The sequence below is a fragment of the Sphaeramia orbicularis genome, chromosome 16 (genome assembly GCF_902148855.1).
Source record: "Sphaeramia orbicularis chromosome 16, fSphaOr1.1, whole genome shotgun sequence".
Classification (NCBI taxonomy): domain Eukaryota; kingdom Metazoa; phylum Chordata; class Actinopteri; order Kurtiformes; family Apogonidae; genus Sphaeramia; species Sphaeramia orbicularis.
The window spans coordinates 22,894,642-22,910,508 of record NC_043972.1 but is presented as its reverse complement, the minus strand read 5'-3'; the positions used below and the strand labels follow the sequence as shown (position 1 = coordinate 22,910,508).

Genomic DNA, 15,867 nt, shown 5'->3' with positions numbered 1-15,867 from the left:
ACATGTCTTTAGAATTCTACTCCAAACACCTAGTCAAAAACTGTTTCTTCCACCTACGCAACATCTCCAAACTCAGATCTATGGTGTCCACAAATGAGCTCGAGATGATCGTTCACGCTTTCGTATCTTCTCGCTTAGACTACTGCAACAGCCTGTTTACATGCTTAAACAAGAAGGAGCTGGCCCGTCTACAGTTTGTCCAGAACTCTGCTGCCAGGCTCCTGACCCGCACAAACAGGAGAACCCACATCACTCCCATCCTTAAATCTCTCCACTGGCTCCCTGTTCTATATCGTCTTCATTTCAAAATTCTTGTGCTAACTTTCCGGGCCCTACATGGCCAGGCCCCTGCATACATTGCTTCCCTGATCCAGCCCTACAGCTCGACTCGTAGCTTGAGGTCTTCAGGACAGCACCTGCTGATGGTTCCACGGACCTGTTTTAGTACACGCGGTGACAGGTCTTTTAAAGCTGTGGCACCACGTCTATGGAATGACCTGCCTCTACACCTACGGTCCATGGACTCTGTAGAGAGCTTTAAGAAACACCTCAAAACCCTCCTGTTCAAAAAGGCTTTTTAGTCTCCCACCTGACCCAGGACCACCACAGACTGATTACACTCTATGTATTCATCATAACGTACTCCATGTGTCATTCCCCCCCCCCAGTCTCTCTATATCTCTATCGCTCTCTCTTTTCTCCTCCTTTACTCTCTCTCTCTCTCTTTAACCCCAACTGGTCAAGGCAGACAGCCATCCTTCAGGAGTCTGGGTCTGCTCGAGGTTTCTGCCCGTTAAAGGGAAGTTTTTCCTCGCCACTGTCACCAATCACAAGTGTTTGCTCCTGAAGGATTCTGTTGGGTCTCTGTAAACTTAATTTGATTCTGATTTGAATTGATAAAGCACTTTGTGACTCTGTCTGTGAAAAGTGCTCTATAAATAAAATTTACTTTACTTTACTTTACTATTTACTTAAATATCATAAACAAGATAAAACAAGACAAAATGCATTGCAATTACCAGTATTTTAGACTGTGACAATCCTAAAAAAAACAACAACTAACAAATACAGGAGGGACGGGATGTTACAGTAAAGGAACAAAACAAATGATATCCCTATCACAGGTTATAGATAAGGTTTCATTTTGTTGTCAGTCTTTAATGCATCTTCAAGGTCCAAATGAGCACAGATCCCAGAACACACTAACCTCTTATATATTTGGTACAGGGGGAGTGTCCACACATCACATATGACGTCTCACCTTTAGGTCATAAATAGGCCTTATAGGCAAACAGTCCTATATTTATGTATAAGCCAGGGGGTCTAACATGTGGCCTGTGGGCCAAAACAGGCCCATCAAAGGGTCCAGTCCTGCCCATCAGATGAGTTTGTGAAATGCAGAAATTACACTGAAGACATTAACAGTCAAAGGTGTCAAAATCATTTTAGTTCACTGGCCACATACACACCAGTGTTATATACAGTGGGTCAGTGTATATTTTGGTAATTGGATTTTCTTTTCAGAAACAAAAGAAAAACTAGTGGTTAGTTGATTTTCTTTTTTTAATGGAAGAATTAAGATTGAATTTCAAGGCGTTTTTCTTTCTCAGTGTCAAAACAGGTAAACCAAATTTAAAAACTAATTGATTTTCATTTTCTTTTTCTAATAACAAAAAAGAAAGTTACTACCTGACAGAAATGGAAAAACAGACCAAAGGTTTTTTTTGTTTTTTTTTTACATTTTCTGAGACCGGATGCTGTCATTTTCAAGAAAAGAGCGCTGATGCCTAGGTGACAAAGATTCTTACAAGTGATGGGTTTGTATGAATCTTCCAGTTTGCACAAAATCTGGACATGCTCTCTCCACAAATGTCTACAAACTCCAGATTTTGTACAAACTGGAAGATTTGTACAAACCCATTGTTTGTGTTATTAGAAAGAGAAAATGGAAATCAATCATTTTTTAAAAATTTGGTTTATCTGTTTTGACACTGAAAAAGAAAAACGCCTTCAAATTCAATGTTAATTCTTGTATTATAAAACAAAATCAAATAACCACCAGTTTTTCTTTTGTTTATGAAAATAAAATCTAATTACCAAAAGTACACTGACCCCAGTGGGCCAGACCAGTAAAATAATAACATAATAATGTATAAATAATGACAACTCCAAATTAATATTACATGAACATGTTTACATTTACAAACTATCCTTTCACAAAAAATGTGCATAACCTGAACAAATATGAACAACCTGAAATGTCTTAAGAGAGAAGTAAGCACAATTTTAACAATATTATGTCTGTTACTAAATGTTTTGTGCATTTATAGATCAACTGTGATCTATAAGTTGTAATGTACATGTGTGAATCAGAAGCTCAGGTATAAAGAAATGAAGAATAAAGAAATTTAATCTTAAGAAACTTGAGGTTGTTCATGTTATTCACTTTTTTTAAAGGATAGTTTGTAGATGTAAACATTTCCATACTGTAATTTAACTTTTTTCACTCTAAAACATAGAGAAACGTTTGGGTTTTACATTATTTCCAGGTTATTATGTTATTTTACTTTACATTTGAGATCATACAGGGCTGTATGTGGCCCCGTACTGGGCTGTATGTGGCCCCTTATGTGGCCCCGTACTGGGCTATATGTGGCCCCTTCTGTGGCCCCATACTGGGCTGTGTGTGGCCCCAGGTGAGTAGTGTACCTTATATTAGGCGACAGCGCTCTGGGTCAAATGAAGTTCATAAACCCCCAGAATATTCAATGTTCCATCACCCATCTTGGTTTCTTCCAGGGGCATGGTGTCCGCTCTTCCCCACTGAGCTGGTGTTCGGTCTGGACATGTCTCAGGGTGTGACCTTGGAGGCTTTCAACCAGCAACGCTCTGCTCTCGTGTCTCTGCTCAACGACACCACCATCGCTGAGAGTAACTGTCCAAAAGGTGCCCGGGTGGCCGTGGTCAGCTACAACCCCCACACCAACTATCTGATCCGTTTCCATGACTACCGTCGCAAGACTGAGCTGATGGACTTGGTGAGGAACATCACCCTGCAGACGACGTCTGACCAGCGTCAGCTGGGGGCCGCCATGCGCTTTGTGGGTCAGACCATCTTCAAACGAGTCCGTTCAGGAGCCATGATGAGGAAGGTGGCCGTGTTCTTCACCAACGGACCAACGGAGGACACTTCTGACATCGTCACCGCCATGATGGAGTACAGAGCGTTGAACATCATCCCAGTTGTCATCTCTCTGACCAGTGCTCCAGATGTTCAGCAGGCAATGGCAGTAGGTTGAAGACTTCGGTTTTGAAGTTGTTCTTTAACACTCAACAGCTGGAAGTAACTTGTGGAGACTTGCATTTCTTGACATAACATTTCATGAGTGATTTACAGGGTTCCTGTGGGGTCTTAAAAAGTCTTAAAAGTCTTGAATTTACAAATCTGCATTTAATACCTTAAAAAAAGTCTTTAAAAGGTATTAAATTTGATATGGTAGGTCTTAAGTTGTGTTGCCATAAACTTGTTGGCTGTGTTGTGTTTAAATGTGTTTGTTAAATGTCCAAGCTACGATGAAAGTAACGTTACTGTACTCAGTTACACCTGCCCCAATCTGACAATTTATATTAAAATTAGGAACCAATTATCACTAATTTTGCAGCCCTAGGTGAGAGCTGACTCTGAACAGTGGGAATCAAGGTGTTGGAGTAAATAAATATATTTTCCTAAATTCTAGGAGTTTCAAATTTTGGCCAGTATGGTCATGAAATAGGCATTAAATTCTGCTCTAAGTAGTCTTTAAAAGTCTTAAATTTAACTCGTAGAAACCTGTAGGAACCCTGGATTTATCACCAATATGATAATATAATCCTCTACATTTGGTATTTTTCAGTGAAAATCAGGTTTTTTTCTGTATATTTAATTTACTGTAATTTAAGTATTTTTGAGATGTTCATTAAAGCCGAGAAAGCTGAAGAAAAGTGACTTTTTCAGCAAAACATATCATTAACTGAATATAAAATCAAGTGTCTACAACCACTTTCATTTGGTTTTATTAATTAATACTACATTCACTTGTGAGTCTCTGAACACCTAAATAAGACTCATTTGACGCTACTGAAAAGCTAAGAAACTGTATTTTACCTGATTTATTTCAATGTATTGATTGGATTAGAGCTTCAGAAATTATTAAACATTATAGATCAGTAGATACTTTTGGTCATTGGTGGCCGTTAATGTCTTTAAAGGGCTCATAATTTGCTAAACCCACTTTAATTAGTCTTTCGTTCATTTATTTGTGTATTTGGACCCTAATAGTTCAAAAAGTTTGAATTTGAACCCTCCAGGTGCTGCAAAGCTATCTTTATATTCATTTTGGCAAAAATCGAGTAGATTTCTACAACCTGTTTTAATTCCTGCTTAATTTGTTACTTTTTAGAACTACTTATGTCACTACATTTGCACATATAAGGTCAAGACTTCCAATGAACATTTCTCAGAATACAGAAAAATGGGACAGAACAGCACGCTCAACAACCTGGAGGGGGTGGGGTGTGAAATGGCTCATTTGTATTTAAAGGGCCTACGCTCAAATCGACCTTTTTGGTGTCATTACTCAGAAATAGGGTTGAAGACCGACCTGTGGAGTTGAATTAATGAAGAATTCAGACCCAAGCAGAGCATTTACAGTTTATGTACAGGGTGGGGAAGCAAAATTTATAATATTTTGAGGTAGGGATTGAAAGACAGTGTATGACCAATTAGTTTATTGAAAGTCATGAGAATTTATTTGCCACAAGGAAATTGACATAATAGAAAATGTTTTATTCTATGTGTCCTCCTTCTTTCTCAATAACTGCCTTCACACGCTTCCTGAAACTTGCGCAAGTGTTCCTCAAATATTCGGGTGACAACTTCTCCCATTCTTCTTTAATAGTGTCTTCCAGACTTTCTCGTAATAGTTTTGCTCATAGTCATTCTCTTCTTTCCATTATAAACAGTCTTTATGGACACTCCAACTATTTTTGAAATCTTCTTTGGTGTGACGAGTGCATTCAGCAAATCACACACTCTTTGACGTTTGCTTTCCTGATTACTCATATGGGCAAAAGTTTCTGAAAAGGTATGGATAATAGTGTTAGGTATGATTATTACATCAATATATGTTTGGTTTCAAAACAACTGACGTAGTGTCTGCTGAGAAAAAACAACTAAATGTTCATTGTAAATTTTGCTTCCCCACCCTGTAGACCACAGGGAAATGTTTTAAAATGCATAATTCCATTTAAAAAAGCAAAATATGACTCATTTAAGGGTTAAATTCTCAGTTGTCCATAACATAATATTAATAAAGTACAGTATAAAAGCTATTTGTGTGAGCTACAAATACAATATTTAATACAGTAATATGACAATGGTAACATCACCTCTTGTCCTCCATATTTTGTCTTTCCACTGGATACAGAGTCTGGAGTGTTATTATACAACCAGGTCTCAGTTAAACACATGATACTGGACTAAAGGTTTGTCACCACTGCAGGACATTGCGCATTCATCTCAAGTTAGATTACTCACATGAAAAAATTTGTAAAGAAAGTGATAAAATGGTATTACAAATCTGAAAACTGAAATAATTTAACAGTTTCAAGACTTTGCTTCCAGTTCCAATACACAAATCACTGAAAAAATAAATTACAAAAAAAAATCATTTCTTATTCTTTTTCTGTTAAGCTGTAATAACTGTTGTATATATTGTGATTCTTTTCGTGCCTGTGTAGCAGATGCATTAAAAACTACTGGAATGTTGTAGTTCTGTTTACTGCTGATACTGAACCTGTTCCATTAAAGTTTGGTTTAATGTTTCTGTAAAACTGAATGTCTCAGAATACTGTTGTTTTATGAGTACAGTGTGAATAATGTCAGCTGGTGTTTGATTTCAGGTTGATGACTCAGGAAGGTCGATCTTCCTTGTGAGGGAGAATCTGGAGAATCCAGAGAATCTGGAGGATCTGAGGAGGGTCCAGGACTGTGCCATCTGTTATGGTGAGCACCAGCCAACAGGATTTAGTGTTTGATTTCTTTGTGTTTCCTTGTGATTAGATTTCTATAGCACTTTTCAAGGCACCCAAAACACTTTACATTAGTGGTCATTCATTCACACTGACACTCTGGTGGTGGTAAACTACATTCTGAGCTGTGGCGGCTGCTTGTCTTTCAGACAGGGGAAGCTCATTATCAGCTTACATAAAAAAAAATGGTCAAGTTATTGAAACATAAATTCGGCCCTCTATTTCTTTTTAAGAAAATGGTCAATGACCTTATGGTACCAACTAAACAAGAAAACGCTGAAATTATGTTAAATTGAAACAAGGAAGTACAATGAGTGTGTTTTATTTACAGTGTAAGAAAGGAACAAGTAATGTCGTAGTGGTTTCTCTCTCGATTTCACAGCAGAATGCGCAACGGTATTAAACTGAACTGTGTCAGTGAAGGAGTAGATCTCAAAATAGCTGTCAATCAAACGGGATTCAGCCTTTCGACTGATCCTCCATGCAGCATGTGGAAGCCTGGCGTCCAGCCCGGCCGAGCTCCGCCCACAGCTCCATTCACCCCCAGAGACGCCAGGCGTCCAGGGGCGGGACAACATCGTGGCATTTATCCAATTATCGTCCAGTTTTGAGGCAATGAAAAAAACTGTTCCACTCAGTCCCATTGAAGCCCAGAGATGCCGGGCGTCTACGGACAAATGCACTGAGCAGAGATCGAATGAGAAAACAGCGACACAGGAATGTATGAGAAGTGAACAACATCGAGTTTGTTGATTTGTGATAAAGCTGATTCTGAACGAACTTGTCTGTGAGATGAACGTGTTCTAACACATTTGTAGTCAATAAAATGTCAACACAACTGCACATATTTGACCATTTAATTTTCGTAATTTTAGGGAATGCCGAGCTTCCCTTGCAGTCTATGAGAAACCACCACTGGTTTGTAGTCACACACCTGGGGCAGGCTGACGGAAGCGTGGCTGCCAATTTGCGCTAAAAAGCCCCTCTGGCCACCACCAAACATACGCATTCATACACCAGTGTGACGTTGGAGGTAAGGAGGGTGAAGTGTCTTGCCCACTTCAAGAACACAAGGGCACTAGGACAGAGCAGGATTCAAACCACCAACCCTTCAGTTATTGGATGACCTGCTCTACCTCCTGAGCCATGGTTGCCCCATGTTAAACCTCAGAATGATCTGCACATGTCTCATTCCCTCTGTTACTACTCAGCATTAATGCTTCAGCTTCACAGTTCAAGTGAAAGCACATCCATGTGTCAGTAACATCAGCCATGAAGTTATTTGGCAACTTGAAGGCGCAGTTCGCCAATTTCTACTAGAGGTTTATTTGTTCAGACCCAGGTACTGGCTCTAATTCAGATCCTTCAAATGAAAGCTCCTCCTGTGTATTTCAGATGCCAGTATTTAGAACATGCTCTGCAGGTTTGTGTGTTTTCAAACCTAACGGTCCAATAAACACACATTTCACAAAGTGATGAGTGAAAGAATCAAGATCAGGTCCAGATTAGAACTGGTTCTATTAGAAAGATACTGTATGTTTCCAAGGTGATTTTCTTCTCAGAATTGGATTAAAACAAAAGCAAACAATGGATGGTTATCAATTATTTTTTTCTGTTTGTTGTTTAAGACAAAATTGAAGATTGAAATGACACGTAGCCAGACACGGTTTAAAAGGGATGAAAAATGTGGTTTAATTTTTCATTCTCTGTGTGGTTTATTTTCAGTCTTTCCCTCCCTAAATAACCACATCTGAATACTATTTCAGCTTTCTCTTCTCTGGTAACTGGACTTCTTGTTCTGTCTGTGTTTCTGCTCTGTGTGTGTGTTTCTGGTCCACATTGTGTCTTCAGATCCATGCCGGCCCTCAGAGCTTTGCGCCTTCATCCAGGAGCCCCTGAGGCCTCAGGAGGTGGATGTGGACCTGGTCATGGTGCCCGACAGCTCCAGAGAAATGCAGGCCGACGAGTACATCGGAGTCCAGCAACTGTTAGGGTCTGTGGTGGAACAACTGGCTGTGAGCCCACAACCCAGTCGAGCCAGAAACCAGGCTCGGGTTGCTGTGGTCCAGCCAAGGAGTCCCGGGGCTGCTACTGTGGAATTTGGTCTGCAGACCTACCAGAATAAGGCCCATATGAGGACTCACCTGGTCCAGAAAATGTTTCAGCAGAGCAGCTCAATGGGGCTGGGGAAGGCACTGGACTTATGCCTGAACGAGGTCCTTCTGAAGGTGACCCAGTCCCGCAGGAAGAGGGCTATCATGGCTGTGGTTGGCACTCAGACCGCCTACAAGGACCGGGCCCGGCTGCACTACATGTCCCAGAAGACCAAGTGTGAGGGGGTGGCCCTGTTCGTAGTGACAGTGGGACACCGCTACAACCGCAGCCAGGTGGAGGAGCTGGCCAGTCCACCTCTACAGCAGCACCTGATCCACCTGGACCACCTGAAGGCCCATCAACAGGACTATGCCCAGCGCTTCTTCAGAGTCTTCCTCTCAGCCCTCAACAGTAAGACCCATAAAGACCAGGACTGAGACCAGGAGAGCAAGACCAGGAGACTGAGACCAGTTACTGAGACCAGGTGACTGAAACTAGGAAGGACCAGGTGACTGAGACCAGGAGACTGAGACCAGGAGACTGAGACCAGGTGACTGAGACCAGGAGACAAAGACCAGGTGACTGAGACCAGTTGACTCAGACCAGGAGACTGTCCCCAGGAGACTGAAACCAGTTACTGAGACCAGCAGGGTGAAACTAGGAGACTGAGACCAGGAGACTGAGACCAGGAGACTGAGACCAGGAGGCTGAGACTTGGAGACTGAGACCAGGAACTGAGACCAGGAGACTGAGACCAGGAGGCTGAGACTTGGAGACTGAGACCAGGAACTGAGACCGTGACTGAGACCAGGAGACTGAGACCAGGAGACTGAAACTAGGAGACTGACTTCAAAATGTGAACAAATACAGAACACAATAAAAACATACTATAAAAGTAGGAATTGTTGTGAAACTGTTTGAGCCTTTTCATCCTTTTCTTTACTTTTGCCTTCTTATGTAAAGACAGATGTTTCTCTGCTGCTTCATGTATTTGTCATGTTCTCGTTTCAGGGGGAATGAACACATATCCTCCTCCATCGTTCAGACAAACCTGTGAGCAGCTGAGAAACACCGAAAAAGAACTGATCTTCCAAGACGAGTAAAAAAGAAAACATACACACTGAGGAATCACACATATTACAGATACTGGATCATGTGAAAATCAAACTTAAATTTTGGTGTTTTCATCTTTTTATGTCTTTTTCATTGTGTTGCATCTTTTAGGTCACTTATGTTTTTTTTTTCTAATTTATTTTCATCTTATTATGTCTTTCCTTTTTGTCTTGTCAATTTTTATCGTGTCACCTTTTACAAAATATTATCTCATATATATATATATATATATATATATATATATATATATATATATATATATATATATATATATATATACTCCATTTCATCTTGTTACATCTTTTATGTCTTTTTATTGCATCTTTTAGGTGATTTTTTTGTTTGTTTGTTTCATTGTATTTTGTCTATTGTTTTGTTTTGTTTTGTCTTGTATCGTCTTTTGCATCATTTTCATCTTGTGTCATATACAGCATTTTCTCCTTGTTGCATCTTTTTTACTTCATTTCATCTTGTTACATCTTTTATGTCTTTTTCCTTGTGTTGCATCTTTTGGGTCAGATCTTTTTTGAGATCTTTTTGTGTTGTTTTCATCTTATTGTTTCTTTTGGTTTTGTTTTCTTGTGCTTTTTGCTTATTTTTTGCCTTTTGCACCTGACTTTATTGTCTCATGTCTTTTAAGTCACTTTTTGCATCTTTTACATCATTTTTTGTCTCGTTGCATCTTTTTTCATCTTGTGTCTTTTCCGTCTTTTTCATCTTTTTCCATCATTGACGTTAAGCCCTTCAATTCAGTCCTGATCACAGAGCAGGAACATAACAATGATGATGAACATAGTGATTATATGTTGTTTTATGTGTTGTTCTATGATGTTAATGTGTGATATGTGCTGTTGTGTCAGAGTTGAGGGGTCGGCGGAGCCGTGGACCGACTTTGATGAAGCGGTAACGGAGGGATTTCAGGAACAGACAGGATTCCAGCCTCTGATTAGACCGACCATTGCCCTATCCAAATCAGACCTGGACGGTACCATGAACACATTTAATAGTTTCTTTTCAGGTCCTTTATCTCCTTTACAGAGTTTGTGCTTGGAGAGAATATTCCCGATTCACTTATATTTGGACTGTTTTTCCTTCAGTTTAATGTCAGATCATGGATTCAGCCTCTGCTTTAACCCATACTGACCCAGTGCTATTTTTGTGGCAGTTCCCAAATGATTTTTTCTCTATTTTTAACTTTTCTTAAGTCATTTATCAACATTTATTTTAATATTATGTTCAGTTTTTTGCATCCTTAAGTGAAAATCAGGTATTTCCCTATATTTATTTTACTGATCATCTAGATGACCAAAAAGTTCAAATTGAAGTTGAGGGTTATTATATGAAAAACAGAAAAAACAGAAACAGACTTTTTCAGTAAAATCTATCATTACCTGAACATAAATCAAATATTTCAATTCACTGTCATTGATCCATCTCCATGGGTTTTACTGGTGAATCAATGTTGTAGAAGATGACAGTGTTTCCAAGTTCGCTACGTAGCCTCTGAATGTCCAAATGGGTCATATCTGATGACCATGAAAAGATGACAAACTGCATTTTACACCAATTATTTACATGTATTGATAGGATTAATGGACCAAGAGGTATTAAACTTTTTATATCAGTAAATGATTTTGGTCACCAATGGATGCTTGGGTCTTTATGGGTTAATGTGAGGAGAAAAAGGGAAAGAATCTGATAAAAAGGCTTGAAATATCACTAATGTTTTTACAAAATGTGATGAAGTGCAGGGGGAACAGACATTTGAAGTAAATCCTGAGCAGCAGCAGATAAAACTGTTAAATATATTTGCACTGATGTTTTCTCAGCTCTGTTTAACAGTGTAGCTCGTAACGTTCACTGGATTCAAGGCTGGTTTTACTCCTGTGTTAAATGGATCCAAGATGATGTGGAGTATTTTACTGACACTCAATGTTGTCCTGTTTCAGATTTGACAGATTCAAACATCCTGCTGAGCTCAACTGCACAGACTAAAACCTTATTCTCAGGTAAAAACTCATCACACCTGCTCAGGTCTGACACCCGCCCATTGAGCTTTGATTTAAACCTTGATCACGTTCAAACTAAAGTTCATAGCTGGTTATTTTCACCATCGATCTAAGTGACACTGTCTCATCTTTACATGCTGCATCAGCTGATCGTTTATATTATATTACAACATATATATTACAGCTCTGTTAGCTTAGCTCTTAGAAAACACCAAAACCACGAATCACCTCAGTTGTCTTTACAGTTTGTCTTGTAAATATCTGCTCAAAAGATCTGTTTGGAATCGTCCAGACAAGGTCAGGACTGACGCAGTTTAGTCTGAGGTGTGGATCAACAAACAGCAACTTAGCAAAGATAATAATGTCATATAACTTTACACCTTCATAAGCCTCATAGTCAAACTCTGAAGAAATGTAATTTCATCATCACAGTTTTATCTGTTTGTCGCCTTCTTTAACTCTAAAACTTGTTTCTTGGTAGTTCTCATTCCATCTGGTCACTTTCTGATACTTTGGTCAACGGTCCTGTGGTGTTAGTTTTCCTCACCATCTAAGACTCATTACTCTCTCTAGTGGTCACATAAACCCACTGGACCATCAGTGTGAATTCATTCAGTTAATTTCTCTACAGTCCTGTACATAACTTTAAGTCAACTTAAGTCCTGTCCACACTAATATATTACAATAACATTTTTCTCCTGTAATTGTTGCATTTTTGCGTGGTTAGATATCATCACTCTCTTAAAACAAGTGGTGCCGGACACAACAAACCCCGCCCCTCGCACGTATTGTATCTTATTTTGACTTCGATCCAGCTGATGTCATTATGTCTATGCATGTGCTGATGTCAGCATATCAATTGCCTCTACATATGTGCCAAGTTTGGAGTAAACTGAAACAAAATTAATGTTTTTATAGACGTGAAATTTTGCCCATTATAAGTAAATGGGAGAAAAAAAAAAGGATTTTAAAACATTTTGACTTTGACCTACTTTTCCCAAAATGTAACCACATCTATTCTGAGTCACTGGCCATCTATAAACCAAATTTGGTATGAATTCAACCAACAGTTTTGCTGCTACAGACATTTGAAATTTCACCCATTATAAGTAAATGAGGAAAAAAAAAAAAATTTAATTCATTAAAAAATTGAACTTTGACCTTCTTTTCCCAAAATGTAATCAGATCTATTCTGGGTCACTGGCAATCTATAAACCAAATTTGGTATGAATTAAAGCAATAGTTTTGCTGTTAGAGTGTTAGCAACAAACAAACCAAACCAAAGACAATACCCCTTGCCTCCCTTCAGGGGGGCGGTGTAATAATGGCCCAAGTTGTCATTTGCAAGTTAAAAAAAATAAATTAATTAAAAATAAAAAAAATACTATCATGAATTCTGTTTGGTTCAGTTTCATCTGTTAGTTGAAAAACTTAGGCCATTATTTTAAAAAGATGATGATGTGTTATATTTTAAAAGGTTTCAGATTTTAATTACTTTTTAATTTTTTTTTTCAGAGCGTACTCAATTATATATCAAATGAGGCCTTCAGCTCAATATATTCAGAGCTTAAGTACAGCTAATATTAAAAGAAAGTAAAAATATAATTAAGTTTGTGTGGACAGATGTTTTATTTATTTATTTATTTTAACCCTTCAACAAATCCACATCACTGTGAACAGGATAAAAATCTGGTGTTTATATCCAAAATCCATCTCTTGAAACTGTTCCTGAAGCCATGGTTACACAGGACAGAGACTAACCTTTGTAAAACTCACACCTATTGGATAATTAATGAACTTTCCCATCTTTAAGAGACACTTCATAATATATCTGAGCTTTACTCTATGACTGAAGGTACATTTTGTCCACATTCATGGTGTTGTTTGTCAGGTTGTCGACTGATATGATACAGCGTGTGTGTTTGAATCCACTTGAGATCAGTGTTGTCCATCTCTTGTCCTCGTCCAGGTCTTTGTCTCCTGAGTCAGGACGCCGGCGGCTGTCAAAACTACACTCTGATGTGGTTCTTCGATGCTGAGCAGGATCAGTGCTCTCACTTCTGGTATGGTGGCTGCGGAGGAAATGAAAACCGCTTCGAGACGCAGATGGAGTGTGAGCACATCTGTCCGAGTGGGATGCAATGAGGAGGATGAAGATGAAGACAAAGAGGAGGATATAATCAGGAAGAACAACAACGCTTACACAACAGTCATTTACAGTCCAAAAGATGCACCTGTTATTTAGTTTAAGTTGTTGTTTTGTACTCGAGGACTTTGTTGGACATTATTTTCACATCATCTGCTCAACAGGAATTGAAGATGTCAAAGCTTCTCTTGGGAGATGTTTTAGTCATCAGGTGCTAAAGTTTTTTGTTTTTTTTTTCTTTACAGGTTTTAATATGCAGGTCAAACAGGTCATCTGTAACACCAGTGTTTCCAATTAAAGTTTATATCACTGTCAAAGGTTATGTCTGTCTTCACTTCACGAGTGGTTTTCTTTAGATTTTTCAAAAATACATTAATAATATATTCTTCATCTTCCTCTTTACAAATACAGACTTTTTAGTGACAGGATTGTTTTATTACCTCTGCCAAGGAGGTTATGTTTTTGCCGGCATTGGTTTGTCTGTCTGTTTGTCTGTCTGTCTGTGTACAAGATAACTCAAAAAGTTACGGACGGATTTGGATGAAAATTTCAGGAAATGTTGATATTGGCACAAGGAAGAAATGATTAAATTTTGGTGGTGACTGGGGGGGCAGGGGGGCCACTGATCTGCCTTGGCAGAGGTCTGTGCTCTCCGTGTGCTTTTGTAATTTATAATAGATTTACAGCTGCAACATGGATTTAGTCAAAATGCTGTATCTGTGGTCACTATAACAACATCAGAACTGGATTAACTTTCATTTATTTAACCCATGAAGACCCAGTGCTACTTTTGTGACAGTTCCCAAATGGATTTTTCTCTATATTTAACCTTTCTTAAGTGATTTATCACTGTAGCGTTCGACATCACGCAGCAGTCTATCGTGTCAGTTACCAATCGTGGCTCACCAGCATAGGCTAATATTCACGGGAGAAAAAGAAACACAGACCGCCATTCATTTTGGTCAGGGAAACTCACAGACCGTTTATTCTGCGCATGCTCACAATAACATTCCAGTTACGCAGGTGAACGCGCTTTAGTGTGACATCATCACGCACGCTATTTTAACATGGCTTTGTAACCATATTAACAGAATATGCTTAACAATCACTGTTGATGGTAATATTACCCTCTTTATTTTGCATTTTTCAGTGTAAATCATGTATTTTTCCATATTTAATTCAATGATCATGTAGATGTTCATAAAAGCTCAGATTAAGGTCGAGGATTACTATATCAGAAACAGAAAAAACTGAAGAAAAAGTGACTTTTTCAGCAAAGATATCAATAACTGAATATAAAAACAAGTGTTTCCATCCACTGTCATTGATCCAACTCCATGGGTTTTACTGAATCAATGTTGTAGAAGATGACGGTGTTTCCATGTTCGATATGGAACCTCTGAACGTCCAAATGGGTCATATCTGATGACCATGAAAAGATGACTAACCAATTTTTATATCAGTAGTTATAAAATATAAACTAACATTTTCTTCCCAAAAGTCAGCTCTCCCTAGCATAAAAACTACCACATCTAGAACCCATGGTTCCCCAACACATCAGTGATGAACATAAAGTGGAGGGTGCTTAGAGATCAGAGGGAAGTGGGTGGAGCTTAAAGCAAGTAGGTGGGACATAGGGAAGGGGTCGGGCCAGCTAAACTGATCACACCTGAACTCATTGACAAGGTTCAAGATGCACTGCTGCTGTAGATCAGGGGTAGGCAACTCCAGTCCTTGAGGGCCGGTATCCTGCATGTTTTAGATATTTCCCTCTTCCATCACACCGGGAAGCCATTACATCGTTATCAGGCTTCTGCAGAGCATGACGAGGAGCTGATCAGTAATTGAACCAGGTGTGCTGGAAGAGGGAATCCTGGTCCTCGAGAGCTACTATCCTGCATATTTTAGAACACAGGTGTCAAACTCCGGTCCTCTAGGGCCGGTATCCTGCATGCTTTAGATATTTCACTCTTCCTTCCACACCTGGTTCAATTAATGATCAGCTCATCATCATGCTCTGCAGAAGCCTGATAACGATGTAATGGCTTCCAGGTGTGATGGAAGAGGGAAACATCTAAAACATGCAGAATACCAGCCCTCAAGGATCTGAGTTTGACACCCCTGTTTAAGACCAACGTTGCTTCCAACACATCTGATTCAAATGATAAGCCTATCATCAAGCTCTGCAGAAGCCTGATAATCTGGAAGAGGGACACATCTAAAACATGCAGGATGGTAGCTCTTGAAGAGCGGGATTGGACACTCCTGATCTAAAACATGCAGAATACTGGCCCTCGAGGACTGGAGTTGACTACCCCTGAAGTAGATCATCACAAAGGAATGGAAAAGACCATCACAGATGTTAAAATGTTTCATCAAGTCACAATATCTGCCCCGGCAGCAACTGAGTCGCTGCAAAGGTTGGTTTTCATTAAA

The 15,867-nt window shown here is 39.2% G+C and overlaps 1 protein-coding gene across 1 annotated transcript in view; it reads left to right on the top strand.

The window, feature by feature from the left end:
- LOC115434845 (collagen alpha-6(VI) chain-like) overlaps positions 1 to 13,725 on the top strand; it is a 56,762-nt gene extending 43,037 nt beyond the window's left edge. Inside the window, exons 34-40 of the mRNA XM_030156966.1 lie at positions 2,800 to 3,290; positions 5,941 to 6,043; positions 7,921 to 8,574; positions 9,175 to 9,262; positions 10,137 to 10,261; positions 11,226 to 11,285; positions 13,255 to 13,725. Of these exons, the coding sequence (XP_030012826.1) occupies positions 2,800 to 3,290; positions 5,941 to 6,043; positions 7,921 to 8,574; positions 9,175 to 9,262; positions 10,137 to 10,261; positions 11,226 to 11,285; positions 13,255 to 13,430 (1,697 nt within the window). The 3' untranslated portion in view covers positions 13,431 to 13,725. The remainder of the gene's footprint in view (positions 1 to 2,799; positions 3,291 to 5,940; positions 6,044 to 7,920; positions 8,575 to 9,174; positions 9,263 to 10,136; positions 10,262 to 11,225; positions 11,286 to 13,254) is intronic.
- Positions 13,726 to 15,867: the final 2,142 nt, after the last annotated feature.